Here is a 15202-nt window from a genome sequence, read left to right as displayed (position 1 = left end):
GCTCCAGCATAGCAATGACTTGAATGAAACCTTGACCTCAACCCCATTGAACACCTTTGGAACGAACTAGAACACCAAGCAACAGACCAGACCTTCCAACATCAGTGCCTCATCTTAACAAAGAAGTGTGGAAGGTAATATTACATCAATGGGGACCAAATGTTGGTTATAAAATAAGTTTAAAAAAATAAAAATAAAAAAAATAACACAAACGCAATACACAACTCGTACTTATTTTTTTTTTTTTTAAAACACAAACCCAATACACAACTCGTACTTATTTTTTTTTATTTATTTATTTATTTTTACTAGAAAGCCGCTTTAGCCTGGACAATAGACTTAGTGTGTGGATTACAGTGAGGTATTAAAACCCCCTCCTCCTTTCTTATCCATATGGTCAGCACACATGCCTGGTGCCATCCACTATCCAAATGTTTGTCCCATGTTCCAGGATTGAATTACAACACCAAAACAAATGCTAGACCTTTTCATTTAGAATGATAAAAGGAGATTGTAGGCAGATAGCAAAAGAAATTAAAAGAGAGTAATTCTGGAACAGTAGACCACACACACACACACACACACACACACACACACACACACACACACACACGTAAGAGTAAAAGGCAGAGGCGAACCCACCCTTTAAGCAAATCAGAGCCATTTACCTCAGTCACAACAGCGGTACACTGTACACATTACACACACACACCTCTCAATCACTTGCCTTTAGGCAGGATTATATGATTCTTTGACCCAAGAGCAAAAACCCGATTTCCTCTTTTACCGGTTTTATTACAGCATTGTGCTCAATACCCAAACAGCAATGATGCATTAGCCTGACATCACTTACTAAAAGCATGCCCAGAAGAAAGGCTTTTCCCCAGACAGTTGGCACCTCGACTCGTGCTTAGCAAATGTGACAACCTGCGGAGAGGAATTTACAGAAACACAGCTGACAATGGCCTAGGTCTGCTACAGCAACAGGTGACAGCTGCCCCAATACAGCATCCACACCCAACCCAATACAGAAATCGCTAACTCGGCCAAGGTTACACAGCTAGGATTTACTATGTGCACTTTAATGTGCAAGATTTCCCTGTTCTAATCCTTACATTCACTGAGTGTCAATCAAACATGTACCAATAGTGGATTCAAACACTTTTCTCTGAAATATTAGTATGAATATAATATACCAGGACCATATATATATATATACACCAAATAATATACCATATAATACACCAATTCATACTTAAAATGTGATCATTCATTATGCATCTCAAATGTTGATGTTAATAGCCATTTATAGTTACTTTTAAATGTGAAAACTTGACTATACTGTGAAATACTACTTAAATACTTAAGGGCCTCGGTCAAGGGTGAGAACTCAACTTTCTGATCTTAAGTCCAACATTTTAACCACTGAGTTACCACTTCCTCATATACTATACCAAATGTACTACATTGTATATATACACTATTCCACACTAATACGATATAATATCATACAAATACTATATTATACTAAACTTTAATTCTCTTCATCAACCACAAGTAAACTATAGTATATAATCAGGTTACCCCCAGAAATAGGACCTGCTGCAGTACTGAAGCATCACAGTCATTTTGGAAGCCAGTATCAGAGGCTTTTTATCAAAATCACTACATTTGAACAGCTCTTAACACTAACATAAGCCTCACAATAATACAGCTAGTGCAACATTCAAAAGGAAATAAAGACTTTCATTCCCAAATGTACACATATTTTTGGTGACCTATATATAATAAGTTATATTCTGAAAGGAAACCACATGAGCTGTTTCAAACTGGAGCTATAGTTTCCGTTATTTTACTATAAAATTGTGCTTAGCTCATTTCCTCTACTGAGTATCAAAAAAGGTAAAAGAAAATGAATGTATATTTTGGTTAAACTGTTATACTGTTTATGGGAAGGCAAAACTGTTCACAGCAAATGAAACACCACAGTGATATTTCACTGTTAAAAGCTACAAAATACAGGTATAAAGTTTGTCCTGTTGCAGACACCCCAAACACAATACATGGCACAGTGAGACGCCTGAAACTATACTTTTACCCATCCCTAATAAATCCATTGAAAGACAATAAAACTGTGTGCTTGGCCATTTTCTCTACAGAACATGACTGGGTAAAAAAAAAAAAATGTATTTTGATGCATGTGCTAACAAACTAGCCATATGTTAACTATTAAAGAAAAGAACCAACCTCGTTTGAATTCAAGGTCCTGAAGATATTGTCTGTATGATGCTGCGGCACTCATATCAACTTAGCCATGTAACCGCGAGAAAAAAATAGAAAAAGAAAGCTACAAACTTTGAGAAGCGTTAAAAAGGAAGAAAGGTGATCATGTGAAAGCGGTTAGAACTTTCAATGAAAACAAAAAAAAAAAAAAAGGAAGAGGCTTCAGTTCATCCGTAGAGTCAATTGTGGAATCCGAAGTGTCAAAGGTCCGGAGTCATTATAGAAATCTAGGGGTCTTCTCGGTCAGTTTTCTCTGTCTGGTCTGCGGCTTTGTGCGTGTGTGTATGTGTGTCAGTCAGGCAGCCTGGTAGCTCTGAGAGAGAGAGCAGCATGCGCTGAGCAGGAACTGTACTTTGACCACAAGGCAGATGATGTCACTGCTCGAGCCAGAACATGTGCTTTACTCTTTCAGTGAGTCAAACCTATACGGGTGTGTACATGAGGGTGTGTGTGTGTGTATGTATGCACAATTCAGAAGTTGATGTGCAAAGCTGATAACATACTTGCATACATCAGTGAGTAAGTAGAAAGTATGGAAAAAGTAGAGATATTTAAATGATCTTGCCCGACCCCAACACCCTTTTCTCACTAACTTTGTGTGCTGTGTGAATGAACCATATATTCATGTGTATATACTGGGTGCTGACACCAGTGTATTCAATATGAATCATCTCCTGATTTCTTGATAATTAGAATGGAGCAACAGGTTAAAGCAAGGAGACTGATCCTTAATAAAACACTGGAGATAATAACACCACCCACATTAAAAACGGTATTAGCGCCCTTATTCCTATTTATTTCCTCACTTTCATATTTTCCTGTCATGATTTTATTTTTTTATCAATCAAATTAATGCAATACACTTTTTTATTATATATTAAATGGAAAAATCAAATTAAAACATTTGGGTAATACAGATGTAATTGTGTGTGTGTGTGTGTGTGTGTGTGTGCGCGTGTGCGCTTGTGTGTGTGTGTGCTTTACATTTATTATTTAATTTTCTAAAGATATGATCTACTTAACTGTTCCAAATGTCCCGCACGTATAAACAATGTATCTTAGAGAGGCAGAGTCTCTCAGAAATAAAAAGGGGTAGAACTTCACCAATCTGTGAAAGACTGTGGTTACAAATTCTGGAACAATTTAAAAATTCTGTTAATAATATATATATATTCTCAATAAGTTTTACATTTTTATTGTGAATCGAATATAGATTTATGAGATTTGCAATTCATTGCATTCTGTTTTTATTTACATTTTATACGTTGTCCCAACATTTTTGATTCCTCCCATCAGCGTGAAATACGCGCTTCCTTACAGACACTATCACCGCGTTGATTTACTGGTGATCAGAGCTGCTATTAGACTTCTTTTTTTCCCATTAGGGGTCGCCACAGCGGATCATACCCCATACCCCCTGGCCTCTACATCTGCCTCTTTCACCCCAACCACCTGCATGTCTTCCTTCACCACATCCATGAACCACCTCCTTGGCCTTCCTCTTTTCCTACCTTCCTAAATCCTCAGCATTCTCCTACTGATATACCCCATGTCCCTCCTCTGCACATGTCCAAACCATCTCAATCTCGCCTCCCTTACCTCGTCTTCAAAACGTCCTATATGCGCTGTCCCGCTAATAAACTCATTTCTAATCCTGTCCATCCTCTATTAGTAAAAAATTACTAATCAGTTTCTGACAAATCTGATTTGAGAAATCAATAGAACCACCTAGTGGCAGATGTGTAAAATGTATATACAGACGCTCCCCAACTTTATGAACATTTACTTTATGAACTTTCGTGGATACGATCAAACCGGTCCTCAAAGTGAAATTTGTTCGGAGTCGAAAAAAATTTCTAAACGGAGGACAGCCGGCACTAGCTAGCTTTAAGTAAAAAAATTTTTTTTTAATACATTTTTTTTATTTATTTATTTTTTTTATTACTTACTACAAAACATTGTATACAGTATTTTGACTTGTTGTAGTATATGTTATTGTTTATTTGATAGTATTTATATTATTATTTGCGTAGTCATTAACAAACAATTCACGAACAAATTCATGGTACGAACGGTTGTTCAGACCGTAACTCGTTCGTATGGTGGGGAGCGTCTGTACAAATAATATACATTTTATTTAGAATTTTTCTAACATGGCTCAGAGAACTATTTACCAATTTATCAATACACGATGACTAAAAAAAAAAAGAACATTGAAATGTAGACTACTTTTTCCTCCGATCCATATGTAAATATTACATATCCGGGTGATAATTATTCTTCAAGCCCTAAAGCTTCTATTTTCTTTACATTACAATTTCATGTTAGCAGTGATAATATGATCATAATAAAGGAGATAGAACTTTTGTTATATTTTGTATTGATTTTATATTGTATGGTGCCCTTAATCAAAATCGAATCAAATTGCGTGATCTCTGGAGATCACCCTCACCCTGCAGCATCTAATCTCGTCATCTTGACTCAGTGCTACATCAAGAGAGCCATGGTCAATTCCCAGCCCCCAAATGTTATTTCCACCTTCACTTTATGACACGCTAACATTGACATAGAATAGGTTTATTTATCTATAAACTCATTACATTGCTACATTTATAAGTTTTTAATAATAAAAGCATTATTTGCTCAGTGTTTGCATATTATGCAAGCCGATGTATCCTCATGATGCTCCTGTTCTGTGTTGTTAATGTCCTCCATGGCACGTTTTTGTGTTTACCTCTGAATTTCTCGAATAGTTCTCCAGAAAGGACAATAAAGCATTTTATGAAAGTAATTGTATTACATGATGTAGTCACTGAGTTTTTTTTACTTTTATAGTGTTCTTTGCCGAATGGACTGTCATTTACTGGCCATTCTAATTGAACTGGCTTTAAATGAATCTCAAAAACCTTTCACCTTTAAACAACATGTCAACATGGTTCTCAATGCTCCAAAAAATGACTGTGAATGTCAAATTTAAAATAAACCTAATAACTAAAAAGATGGATTATGTTGGCGATTTGTTCAATATATTTACTGTTATACCCCTGGCGATCTGAATGCTCGATTCTGATTTGCTGGAAGATAGAGGAAGTTGCAGTCAGTTTAATCACCATCAAATATTAATGCCCTGTCTTATAAAGAACTGTAAGTATAGTAACATACAATTACCAGCTGCATACAGAATGAAAGCACAATTGTAATAATTCCCTAATGGCCTTACTGAGCTAAATGGATTATGTTTGTGTGTCACTTCAACTTATATGGTGAAAATGTCGATTTTGTTAAATAGGCACGATGAATTTGTTGAGCTGGTGAAAACGTTAAAATTAGAAATATAGCAAACAATTGCACAAGGAGTTAACACCAACAGCTTTATTCTCTTGTTCTCTCTCTATCTCTCATACACACTTTATTTGTAAATGCATTTAAGTAAAGGTAATCTTATTGCACTACTTTTTAGGTTTTGTGGTTTTGAAGGTGTAACACACACCGGATTATCTCTTAGTTAAATAGTTCTTTGTTTTACCACAATTGAAATAAAAAATGTTTTTACACTGTACATGGATGATAAAAACTGCTTTAGACAATTAATTACCTTTTGCGGTTTAAGAGCGACAAACGCCCTGCATTTAACAAATATCCTTTCAACAAGGGTACTAAATCCATAAAACAAACTCTGGGGTAGTATAAACACAGTAACTCCTCAGCCACATTTCTTCCAAACTTCCAACACGCCATTTTTAAAGTCACAAACACGTTTCCCATGAGAACATGAACTGCGCACAGTGCTTGGGGTAACAGGCTGTAATTAGCAGTGATCATCAAGAGGATTGGGAAGAGCGCTGTTTTTGAGAAAAGCACATAAGGAAGCCAGAAAGAAGAGTGAGCCGATGGTGTGGTAATGCTGGTCAGCAAGTCCTCTGGGAAAAACCCCAAGGCACTACAGACGCCTAGATATTGATCGTCTTTACAGGATATTACCTGTTTAATTTAGTTATGAGGCACATGAATTGTTACTCATAGCAATCTGTTGCTAAGACTAATGGTACATCACTCCACAGGGCTGCAATAGTATACTTTTAGTCCGAGTCCAGGCATTAAACTGCCTGACTGCACTCATACACAAGCAGGTCTGACAGAAAGTACCAGCTTCTAGAGAAAATTACAAGAATTACACTAAAATAGAAGGCTTTGGGAAAGCCTGAACATATACATGATGTGTGTGTGTATATATATATATAGTCAATTCAAGAAAGTAAAATAATACAAGACAAAATTACCAAATAAAAAATCTTTTTCTAAAAAACATTTTTTAATAATTAGTAAATTGTGATTTTTTTTTTTATTTTATTTAAAACAATGATCTGCAGAATTTTCACCTCAAAGTCTTATCACTTCTCTACCAAATTACATTGTAATAACATTATTTATTTTACTTTTATTTAATAAGCAATTATAAAATAAAATCATAAAAATGTTTCTAGTATTTTTCTGTTGAAAATGAGAGACAGGTGGACTACTCTCTCTGTATAACCTACAATGGTTGTTGAGGAATTAAAAAAAAAAACAATAGCAAAGTTTGATGAGTCATTCTTTATACGTTTTGTGTTATTTGTAGAATTCAGTAAATCTAGTGCTATCAGACTGTAACAATTCATCATTGTACATAAATAACTCTAAATAACACCAGAATCGTTTCTAACTATAGACCTGCAGCAGTATTACCTCAGGCACAATAAGTCTGACAGTTTCTTTAGAGCATAAACTAGCAGGAAGCACAGCTAACATACTTCTCCTGTGTGTCTGAACAGTATGTTTCATTTCCATTGTTTGGTTCAAAAGCAGAGAAATTATTGAATTATTAAAGATTTTTTCTAAAAATGCATCTTTTCTGTTCAATATCTTCTAAATGTCGTGTTCCACAAGCATGCTAGGTAGTCGACTCATTCCTGTGTAACTGCTGCCATTTTGAGGACTGCAGGAGAGTCAATGTTATAATGTATGTGCTTTATTAAAAAGAATAATTTTCATTCGAACTGATTTTAACCTCCCCAACACAGTTCACCAGATATAATACATTGCCTTTTCATGATACCTAACACCTGTATTAGCTAGCTCGTTTTTTCAAGTTTTTCAGCAAATATTGTTACAACACATTTTTCTCCTTCTGATGAAACGCCTTAAAATCCTTAATCTGTCCAGACAGTCTGTTTTATTGACCCTCAGTACAGGTGGAGCGCAAACATCAAGAAAAACAAACACAGTTGGCTGGTAAAAAGGAAATCTTTAAAAAAAAAAAAAATTTCACTATTAACTAATTATTTGAAGAAATCCAAACTAGTTGGAAATGTTTTCATTACCTGAGAAGTGTAACATTCCAGAACGGCAGAAGAGGTGATGATAACATGGAAGAGAAAGAGAAAAAAATTGTTAGGCTGCATCATTATCATGCATCATTGTCAGAAACAAACAACAGATATTCAGGATTCATACTAATGCCAAAACTGACCAGAAAAGGAAAACCTATAACAACATTTAGCAAGCTAAACCCTCAGGGATGTAACAAATATTGAATACAGTTTTGAATCACAAGAGTTTTACCTCAGTGTAAAAACAGGACACTGATGTCTTACTAATAATAATAAAAAATTTTAATTGTTTATTTATAAAAAGCATTGTATGTACCTTCTATCAACAGACTACAACAAGATGCCACGTGTAGATAAAATGGCTACATAATGGTTTATTCATTTCCACTGAAGACAAACAGTTAAAACAAGGACAGACCCATGGCTGTGTTTCACAAACCCCACTTTGAGAATTGTTGCTGAAGCTCTTCCCAAGAGGACTATACAGATTGTCCATGCAGTGTGCTGATGCAGGAAAATGTTCACCTCCAAACCACCCCCTCTTTCCCATCAGCCTCTGCTAATGATGCTGCATTCAGCGCTGCAGATAAACACTCATGCAATGGTGCATCAACTGGGCCAGGATTCCTCATGTAATCAGAGGCATACTATCCCAAGTACAAGCTGGCTTCTTTCCATTGAGACCACACACACACACACACACGCACACACGCACAGGTGACTTGTGAAAAACTGGCAGGAAGCCATGGAGAAAAGCAGCTTGACTGAATTTAATGCATTCAGATAATCTAATAGTGTAAATAAAATGCATAATCAATGTCAAATCAAAGTCGAAACAGGGATTAGAGACATCAAGTCCAACAGAGAGAGAGACACACACAGACACACACACAGACACACACACAGACACACACATTTTATCTTATTTAAATCATCTCTGACACCTGTTCCAATAAAAAATACACAAACAACTGGGCTATATGACAAAAAACCCACATCATGATACCTGAAGGCGTTTTTCGGTGCATGATACATATCACGATAAAATAAATGGTTTTACAAACTGTATATTGGCAGCAAAAAAAATAAAAATGTTTTAAATAGCTGCTTAAAATACGCTAGCGAAAGATTTCACAATACCTGCAACACTCCACAAAATGGGTCTTTATTTATCATATCAAGACAAAGTCATGTTATTCAGTCCTTCCTAAACAAGTCTGTGGGGGTCGTGAGGTTAAAGACACAGGCATAAACAGAAGCATACACTAGAACAATAAGTCATTCATTTACAGAGCTGGGGACTTTCAGCTCCAAACACAGTCATGCAGGAAACCAAGATGGTGCAGAAAGAAGCAAAAAACCCTGAACTGGCCACAGAACAGACTTCATGTTGAGAAGGTTCCAAAAGCACAGAAAACGAATGTGCTGTATAGACCCTAGAAGTTGTTTAAGTTGTAGAGTTGTTAAATGTTTTTGATTGACTAATGCCATTTAATTACATTTACATTTATGGCATTTGACAGAAGCCCTTATCCAGAGCGTTTACAAACCAGCAATTCAGAGTTAAGGGCCTTGCTCAAGGGCCCAGCAGTGACAGCTTGGTGGTGCTAGGATTTGAACTTGTGACCTTAAGTCCAATGAATGAACCCCTGAGCTACCACCTCTTAAGGTTGTGATTAAACTGGTATTACAGATTGTAATACAATGCCACTCTCCGGATCTGCTTAGAGCTTTAAATAGTTCTTATAAGAGGGTGTGGCCTGAACAGGAAGTATTTTTTACTTATTTATCATTTTTCCAATACATATTTTTTCTATTCCATTTATTATCCATTTATTCCCACCCACAATATTTTTTTATCAGTTGGATCCATTTCTCATAATATAATAAGAGATAACACAAACTACCTTTATTTAAACCAGGCAGTTATCAAAGATAAGTTGGTAAATAACTCAAAAATGAGCATCCTCTTAGAATAATTCTTCTTCAAACACCATCAAGGTTTGAAATTTCAGACACCATCCCCTCATGACATAGTCATCATTGTTTAACATCCAATACCCAGAAGCACCTATTGAGCTACTTTACAAGGCAGAAAGCCAAAAAGCCAGAAGACAGGAGAAACAGGGTCGAGGCACATCCATCTCCATTTCCAGCTAATGCCAACCTGCAGGTGTAGATAATAAATTACCAGCTGTTATGGAGGGATATGAGGTGGGTGATATGACAAAAATATCAAATCAATAAGTATCACAATATTTAGGAGATTTTCAGATGTTTATATATATATATATATATATATATATATATATATATATATATATACACACATATATACACATACACACACACAGTACAGACCAAAAGTTTGGACACACCTCATTCAAAGAGTTTTCTTTATTTTCATGACTATGAAAATTGTAGATTCACACTGAAGGCATCAAAACTATGAATTAATACATGTGGAATTATATATGGAATTATATACATAACAAAAAAGTGTGAAACAACTGAAAATATGTCATTCTAGGTTCTTCAAAGTAGCCACCTTTTGCTTTGATTACTGCTTTGCACACTCTTGGCATTCTCTTGATGAGCTTCAAGAGGTAGTCACCTGAAATGGTCTTCCAACAGTCTTGAAGGAGTTCCCAGAGATGATTGGCACTTGTTGGCCCTTTTGCCTTCACTCTGCGGTCCAGCTCACCCCAAACCATCTCGATTGGGTTCAGGTCCGGTGACTGTGGAGGCCAGGTCATTTGGCGCAGCACCCCATCACTATCCTTCTTGGTCAAATAGCCCTTACACAGCCCGGAGGTGTGTTTGGGGTCATTGTCCTGTTGAAAAATAAATGATGGTCCAACTAAACGCAAACCGGATGGAATAGCATGCCGCTGCAAGATGCTGTGGTAGCCATGCTGGTTCAGTATGCCTTCAATTTTGAATAAATCCCCAACAGTGTCACCAGCAAAGCACCCCCACACCATCACACCTCCTCCTCCATGCTTCACGGTGGGAACCAGGCATGTAGAGTCCATCCGTTCACCTTTTCTGCGTCGCACAAAGAGACGGTGGTTGGAACCAAAGATCTCAAATTTGGACTCATCAGACCAAAGCACAGATTTCCACTGGTCTAATGTCCATTCCTTGTGTTCTTTAGCCCAAACATGTCTCTTCTGCTTGTTGCCTTTCTTTAGCAGTGGTTTCCTAGCAGATATTCTACCATGAAGGCCTGATTCACACAGTCTCCTCTTAACAGTTGTTGTAGAGATGTGTCTGCTGCTAGAACTCTGTGTGCCATTGACCTGGTCTCTAATCTGAGCTGCTGTTAACCTGCGATTTCTGAGGCTGGTGACTCGGATGAACTTATCCTCCGCAGCAGAGGTGACTCTCTTCCTTTCCTGGGGCGGTCCGCATATGAGCCAGTTTCTTTGTAGCGCTTGATGTTTTTTGTGACTGTACTTGGGGACACTTTCAAAGTTTTCCCAATTTTTCAGACTGACTGACCTTCATTTCTTAAAGTAATGATGGCCACTCATTTTTCTGTACTTAGCTGCTTTTTTCTTGCCATAATACAAATTCTAACAGTCTATTCAGTAGGACTTTCAGCTGTGTATCCACCTGACTTCTGCACAACACAACTGATGGTCCCAACCCCATTTATAAGGCAAGAAATCACACTTATTAAACCTGACAGGGCACAACTGTGAAATGAAAACCATTTCAGGTGACTACCTCTTGAAGCTCATCAAGAATGAGAAGGTGTGTCCAAACTTTTGGTCTGTACTGTATGTGTGTGTGTATATATATATATATATATATATATATATATATATATATATATATATATATATATATATATATATATATATTAGTTAAGAAAAACTAAAAGCAATCATAGCTTCATAGCTATATATATATATATATAAAACATTATTATAAAACATTATTATTAGTTAATAAAGGCAATCTTTAAAAGAATTATAAAACCCAGCCATCATTTAGTAAAGACTCGTATTGAAAGCTAAAGAATCCTGGCAACAGCACCGACTGCTTAATTATGACTTCTGTCAGCAATCAGTTGGCTACAGAAGTAGACTAAATGTTCAATAAGCTGAATCTTAATGATTTACATAGCAAACTGCACTGCTACAATAGTAAAAGGCACTTTTCAGGCTAATTACAAAGCAGTCAGGGGCATTCCTGCAGTTCCTATCTAATTCATTGTGTGCAATAGTGGAACTAAAATAAATTTGTTTTCCGCTTGTTCTTCAACAAAAACTCAAACGTCACCTGATCTGCATAAATCAAGACAACCAACATCTGACAAACGGAAATATGTCTGAGACTTAAAACAAAAACTAAACAAATAAAACCCCCACAAAATTACTCCCTTTTAGACTGTAGAAAACCAAACAAACAAAAAAAAACCAGAAAGAGAGAAACTTACAGACAGACAGAAAAAAGAGAGTATGAGACAAACATAGAGACAGACAGACAGACAACAAAAGAGACAAACAGAAACAGAGAAACTGACAAAGACATATAGACAGAAAAAGAGATAGAGAGGCAGAGACATAGAAAGAGACAGAATAACATGCAGGGTAAGATTTAGACAGGCAATCAGACTGACAAACACCGAGCGACAAAGAAAAAACAAAGAGAACAAGAAAACAGGCCAATAAATAGACAGACAGACAACAAAGACGGACCGCCGGACAGCCAGGTGAGTGGGACAGATATCTACAGTACAGGACAGACAGGGGGGCAGACAGGGTGGCCCCTGACTGCTTTGTAATTAGCCTGAAAATTGCCTTTTACTATTGTAGCAGTGCAGTGTGCTATGTAAAGCAACAAAAAAATAAAATAAAATCAAGCAGCAGCATAACTATTTAAAGGAATGGAAGGAATAAAAAAAAAACTTAGAACTGCATCATCACCTTGAGTTATAACACATGCGTTACTATTAGACCTTATCCATATTCCCATAACACACAAAGTTACTAGTAACTGAGTTACTTTAACAAACAAAAAAAGCACCTGTCCAAAGAGCAGGTTTAAAACAAATGTCAGAGATGCCATGGAGTCCTTAAAGGATCCATTTCTACACACAGCAAATGCGAGTGAACCAACGCCCCTGCAGTCAGGACACACCATGGGTGCAGCACAGGCCTAAACGAGTAATAAAACCCCTCAGGCAGGAGACGTCCGACATGGGTCCAAACAGAGTCATGTCTCCAGTCTCGCATAGTGTCATGACCGTGGCACATTCCAGGTGGAGACACTGGAGAGACAGCTGTTTAGAAGAATGCAGAGTAGCAGGGTACGTACATACACACCTGCTTTAGTCAAGGTTTCCTGTGTAGCAGCTGCACAGAAGATATAACGGGATTTCCAACCCCGGTTCTTCAGTCACAATTTAACACGAAAAAAAAAAACAGGATTAATGACTATATGGAAAAGAAATGGTATATTGGTGTTTTTATGTTTTCTTTCCATGTGGTTAATTAGGGTCTAATGCCTTTTATAGATTTCTATGCTTAGTACAAATCACAGTGTGAGACATGGATCTAATAAAAGTAGGTATGATGGTAGTGGTGAACAAACAGACCAAGGCTAATAAAGCTTCTGTGATTATGTTTATGTGTACTGTAAAAAAAAAAAAAAAAAAGAGGCGGCAGCAAGAGTGGACAATATGGACCCAGTCATGGCCCGGGAAAAGAGGCCTCTTTTCCCTAGCCAAAAAGAGCTTGAGGTTTGCACATATAAATAGAAGCCTTGCCAAAATGTACAGTCCTATTTGTGATAACTACTTATTGGTTTTCTTCCTTTTACTTATTTTAGCCTTCATGGTATTTGAGTGCAGTAGATGTAGGTCACATTTTCTGACAGAAATATTTGGTTGTAAGATCAGGACAACGATCTTTAAACCTCTCACAGTACACATTTAGGAGCCACAACCAAATAAATTACCATGATTCTTTCACATTGGTCATCTATTTTATTCTATATTGATCATTCGTCAAGGACCGGCCAAAATTGTACAATGCATTCCTGGGCAGTATACAAAATCGGTTATGATTTTTTATTTTATTCTATTTAAACAAGATGAGCTGATTAACCTGATATCCTTTCTGAACAAAAGTAATTGAATTATGTGAAAAATCAATAAAAGGTAAGAAGAAATTAAACATATTTATGAACGGTTTGTACTGCTGTGCTTTGAAAAATGGCTGTAATCTGATCGGCCACGGTTCAAACATGTTCGAAATTTCATTTACTTTTGCATTTTGCAGTATTCATCAATTTTATGACCATTTAACAAACAGCTACACATTCATTCTTCCAAATTCAAAAGTTTACTTATATTTATATATACATATATATGCAAAATGTTGCTTGCTTTTTGTATGTATAAACTAAAATTTCATCATTCTGACAGGACTTTTCATTTTTGTTGTAAACTCTACACTCAACTCTTTTCTCACTATTAGCAGGGTCAAGGCACCCTCATTACCTCGGCCCATCTCTGACATTTCACACACATCAGCAACATTTCTAACTACAGCCATGAAATTCTACTTCCCTTCATTACACTGGATCATATTCAATCTCTGGAGCAGCTGTCGTTTTGTTCGCAGCTCAGAACCAAGGTCTGTGTGTGTGTGTGTGTGTGTGTGTGTGTGTGTGTGTGTGTGTGTGTGTGTGTGTGTGAGTGTGTGTGTGTGTGTGTGTGTGTGTGTGTGTGTGTGTGTATGTGTATGTGTATGTGTGTGTCTTTAGTGAGTCCTGATCCAAGTGCACACTTAAGGAACAGACATGCACTTGAATTCAAGCACACAGGACAACTGTGAAAGCAGCTGAGGAAAAAATTACTTTATTAAATTGCTACCCCCCACCCCAGACACACACACACACACACACACACTCCTTGACCTCACCATCCAGCTCCTGCTCCACAACCAGCTCTTAATTCTCTGTTCTTCACAGAAAAATAAAGAGTCCGCACGTTTGATTTGGCGCATGTTTTATGCTGGATGCCCTTCCTAACGCAACCCTCCCCAATTTATCCGGGATTGGGACCGGCACTGAGAGTGGCTGGGGATGGTTCCCTGACCGGGGATCGAACCCGGGTCGCAGCGGTGAGAGCGCTGCATCTTAACCACTAGACCACCAGGGGACCTAAAGAGTGAGAAAAAACACCCAAAAAAAAAAAAACACATCTGTCTACAACCCTGTCTTACTCTCAGTTTCTTCTCAACAAACCCACCCCATCTACTCTTGTTCTCCTCGGTGCATGCAGAGGCAAACCGATTCTAATAGGGACTTTCGTATTAACACTGTTCTGAAGACAGAAGATAAACCTCAGTCTGTAGTTCACAGAGCACGCTGTTTAAGTCTAGAGAGGAAAGTCTATTTAGATCTGATCTCAAATAATAACTTCAGTCCCACAGCAAAGCCGAACTCATCAGCTTAATCAGGATTCGATAAAACAGAAAAGATTGTGTTGTTAGAAATGTATAAAATAATGAAAATAAGCCCATAGTTATTAA

The 15202-nt window shown here is 37.0% G+C and overlaps 1 protein-coding gene across 4 annotated transcripts in view; it reads right to left on the bottom strand.

The window, feature by feature from the left end:
• Nucleotides 1-15202, bottom strand: part of macf1a (microtubule actin crosslinking factor 1a) — a 189677-nt gene that overhangs the window by 140521 nt on the left and 33954 nt on the right. Inside the window, exon 1 of one of the 4 annotated variants that reach the window (XM_083523434.1) lies at nt 2248-2615. The exons of 2 other annotated variants lie outside the window; for them this stretch is intronic. In XM_083523434.1, coding sequence (XP_083379560.1) covers nt 2248-2302 — 55 coding nt within the window. In that variant the 5' untranslated portion in view covers nt 2303-2615. Of the gene's footprint in view, nt 1-2247; nt 2616-15202 lie in introns of those variants that run through there. One more of the 4 variants, XM_083523430.1, reaches the window with a different exon arrangement.

Source organism: Silurus aristotelis (genome assembly GCF_946808225.1).
Source record: "Silurus aristotelis genome assembly, chromosome: 21".
In the NCBI taxonomy this organism is placed as follows: Eukaryota; Metazoa; Chordata; class Actinopteri; order Siluriformes; family Siluridae; genus Silurus; species Silurus aristotelis.
The sequence above is the reverse complement of the archived record's forward strand: the minus strand, read 5'-3'. Positions and strand labels throughout refer to the sequence as shown.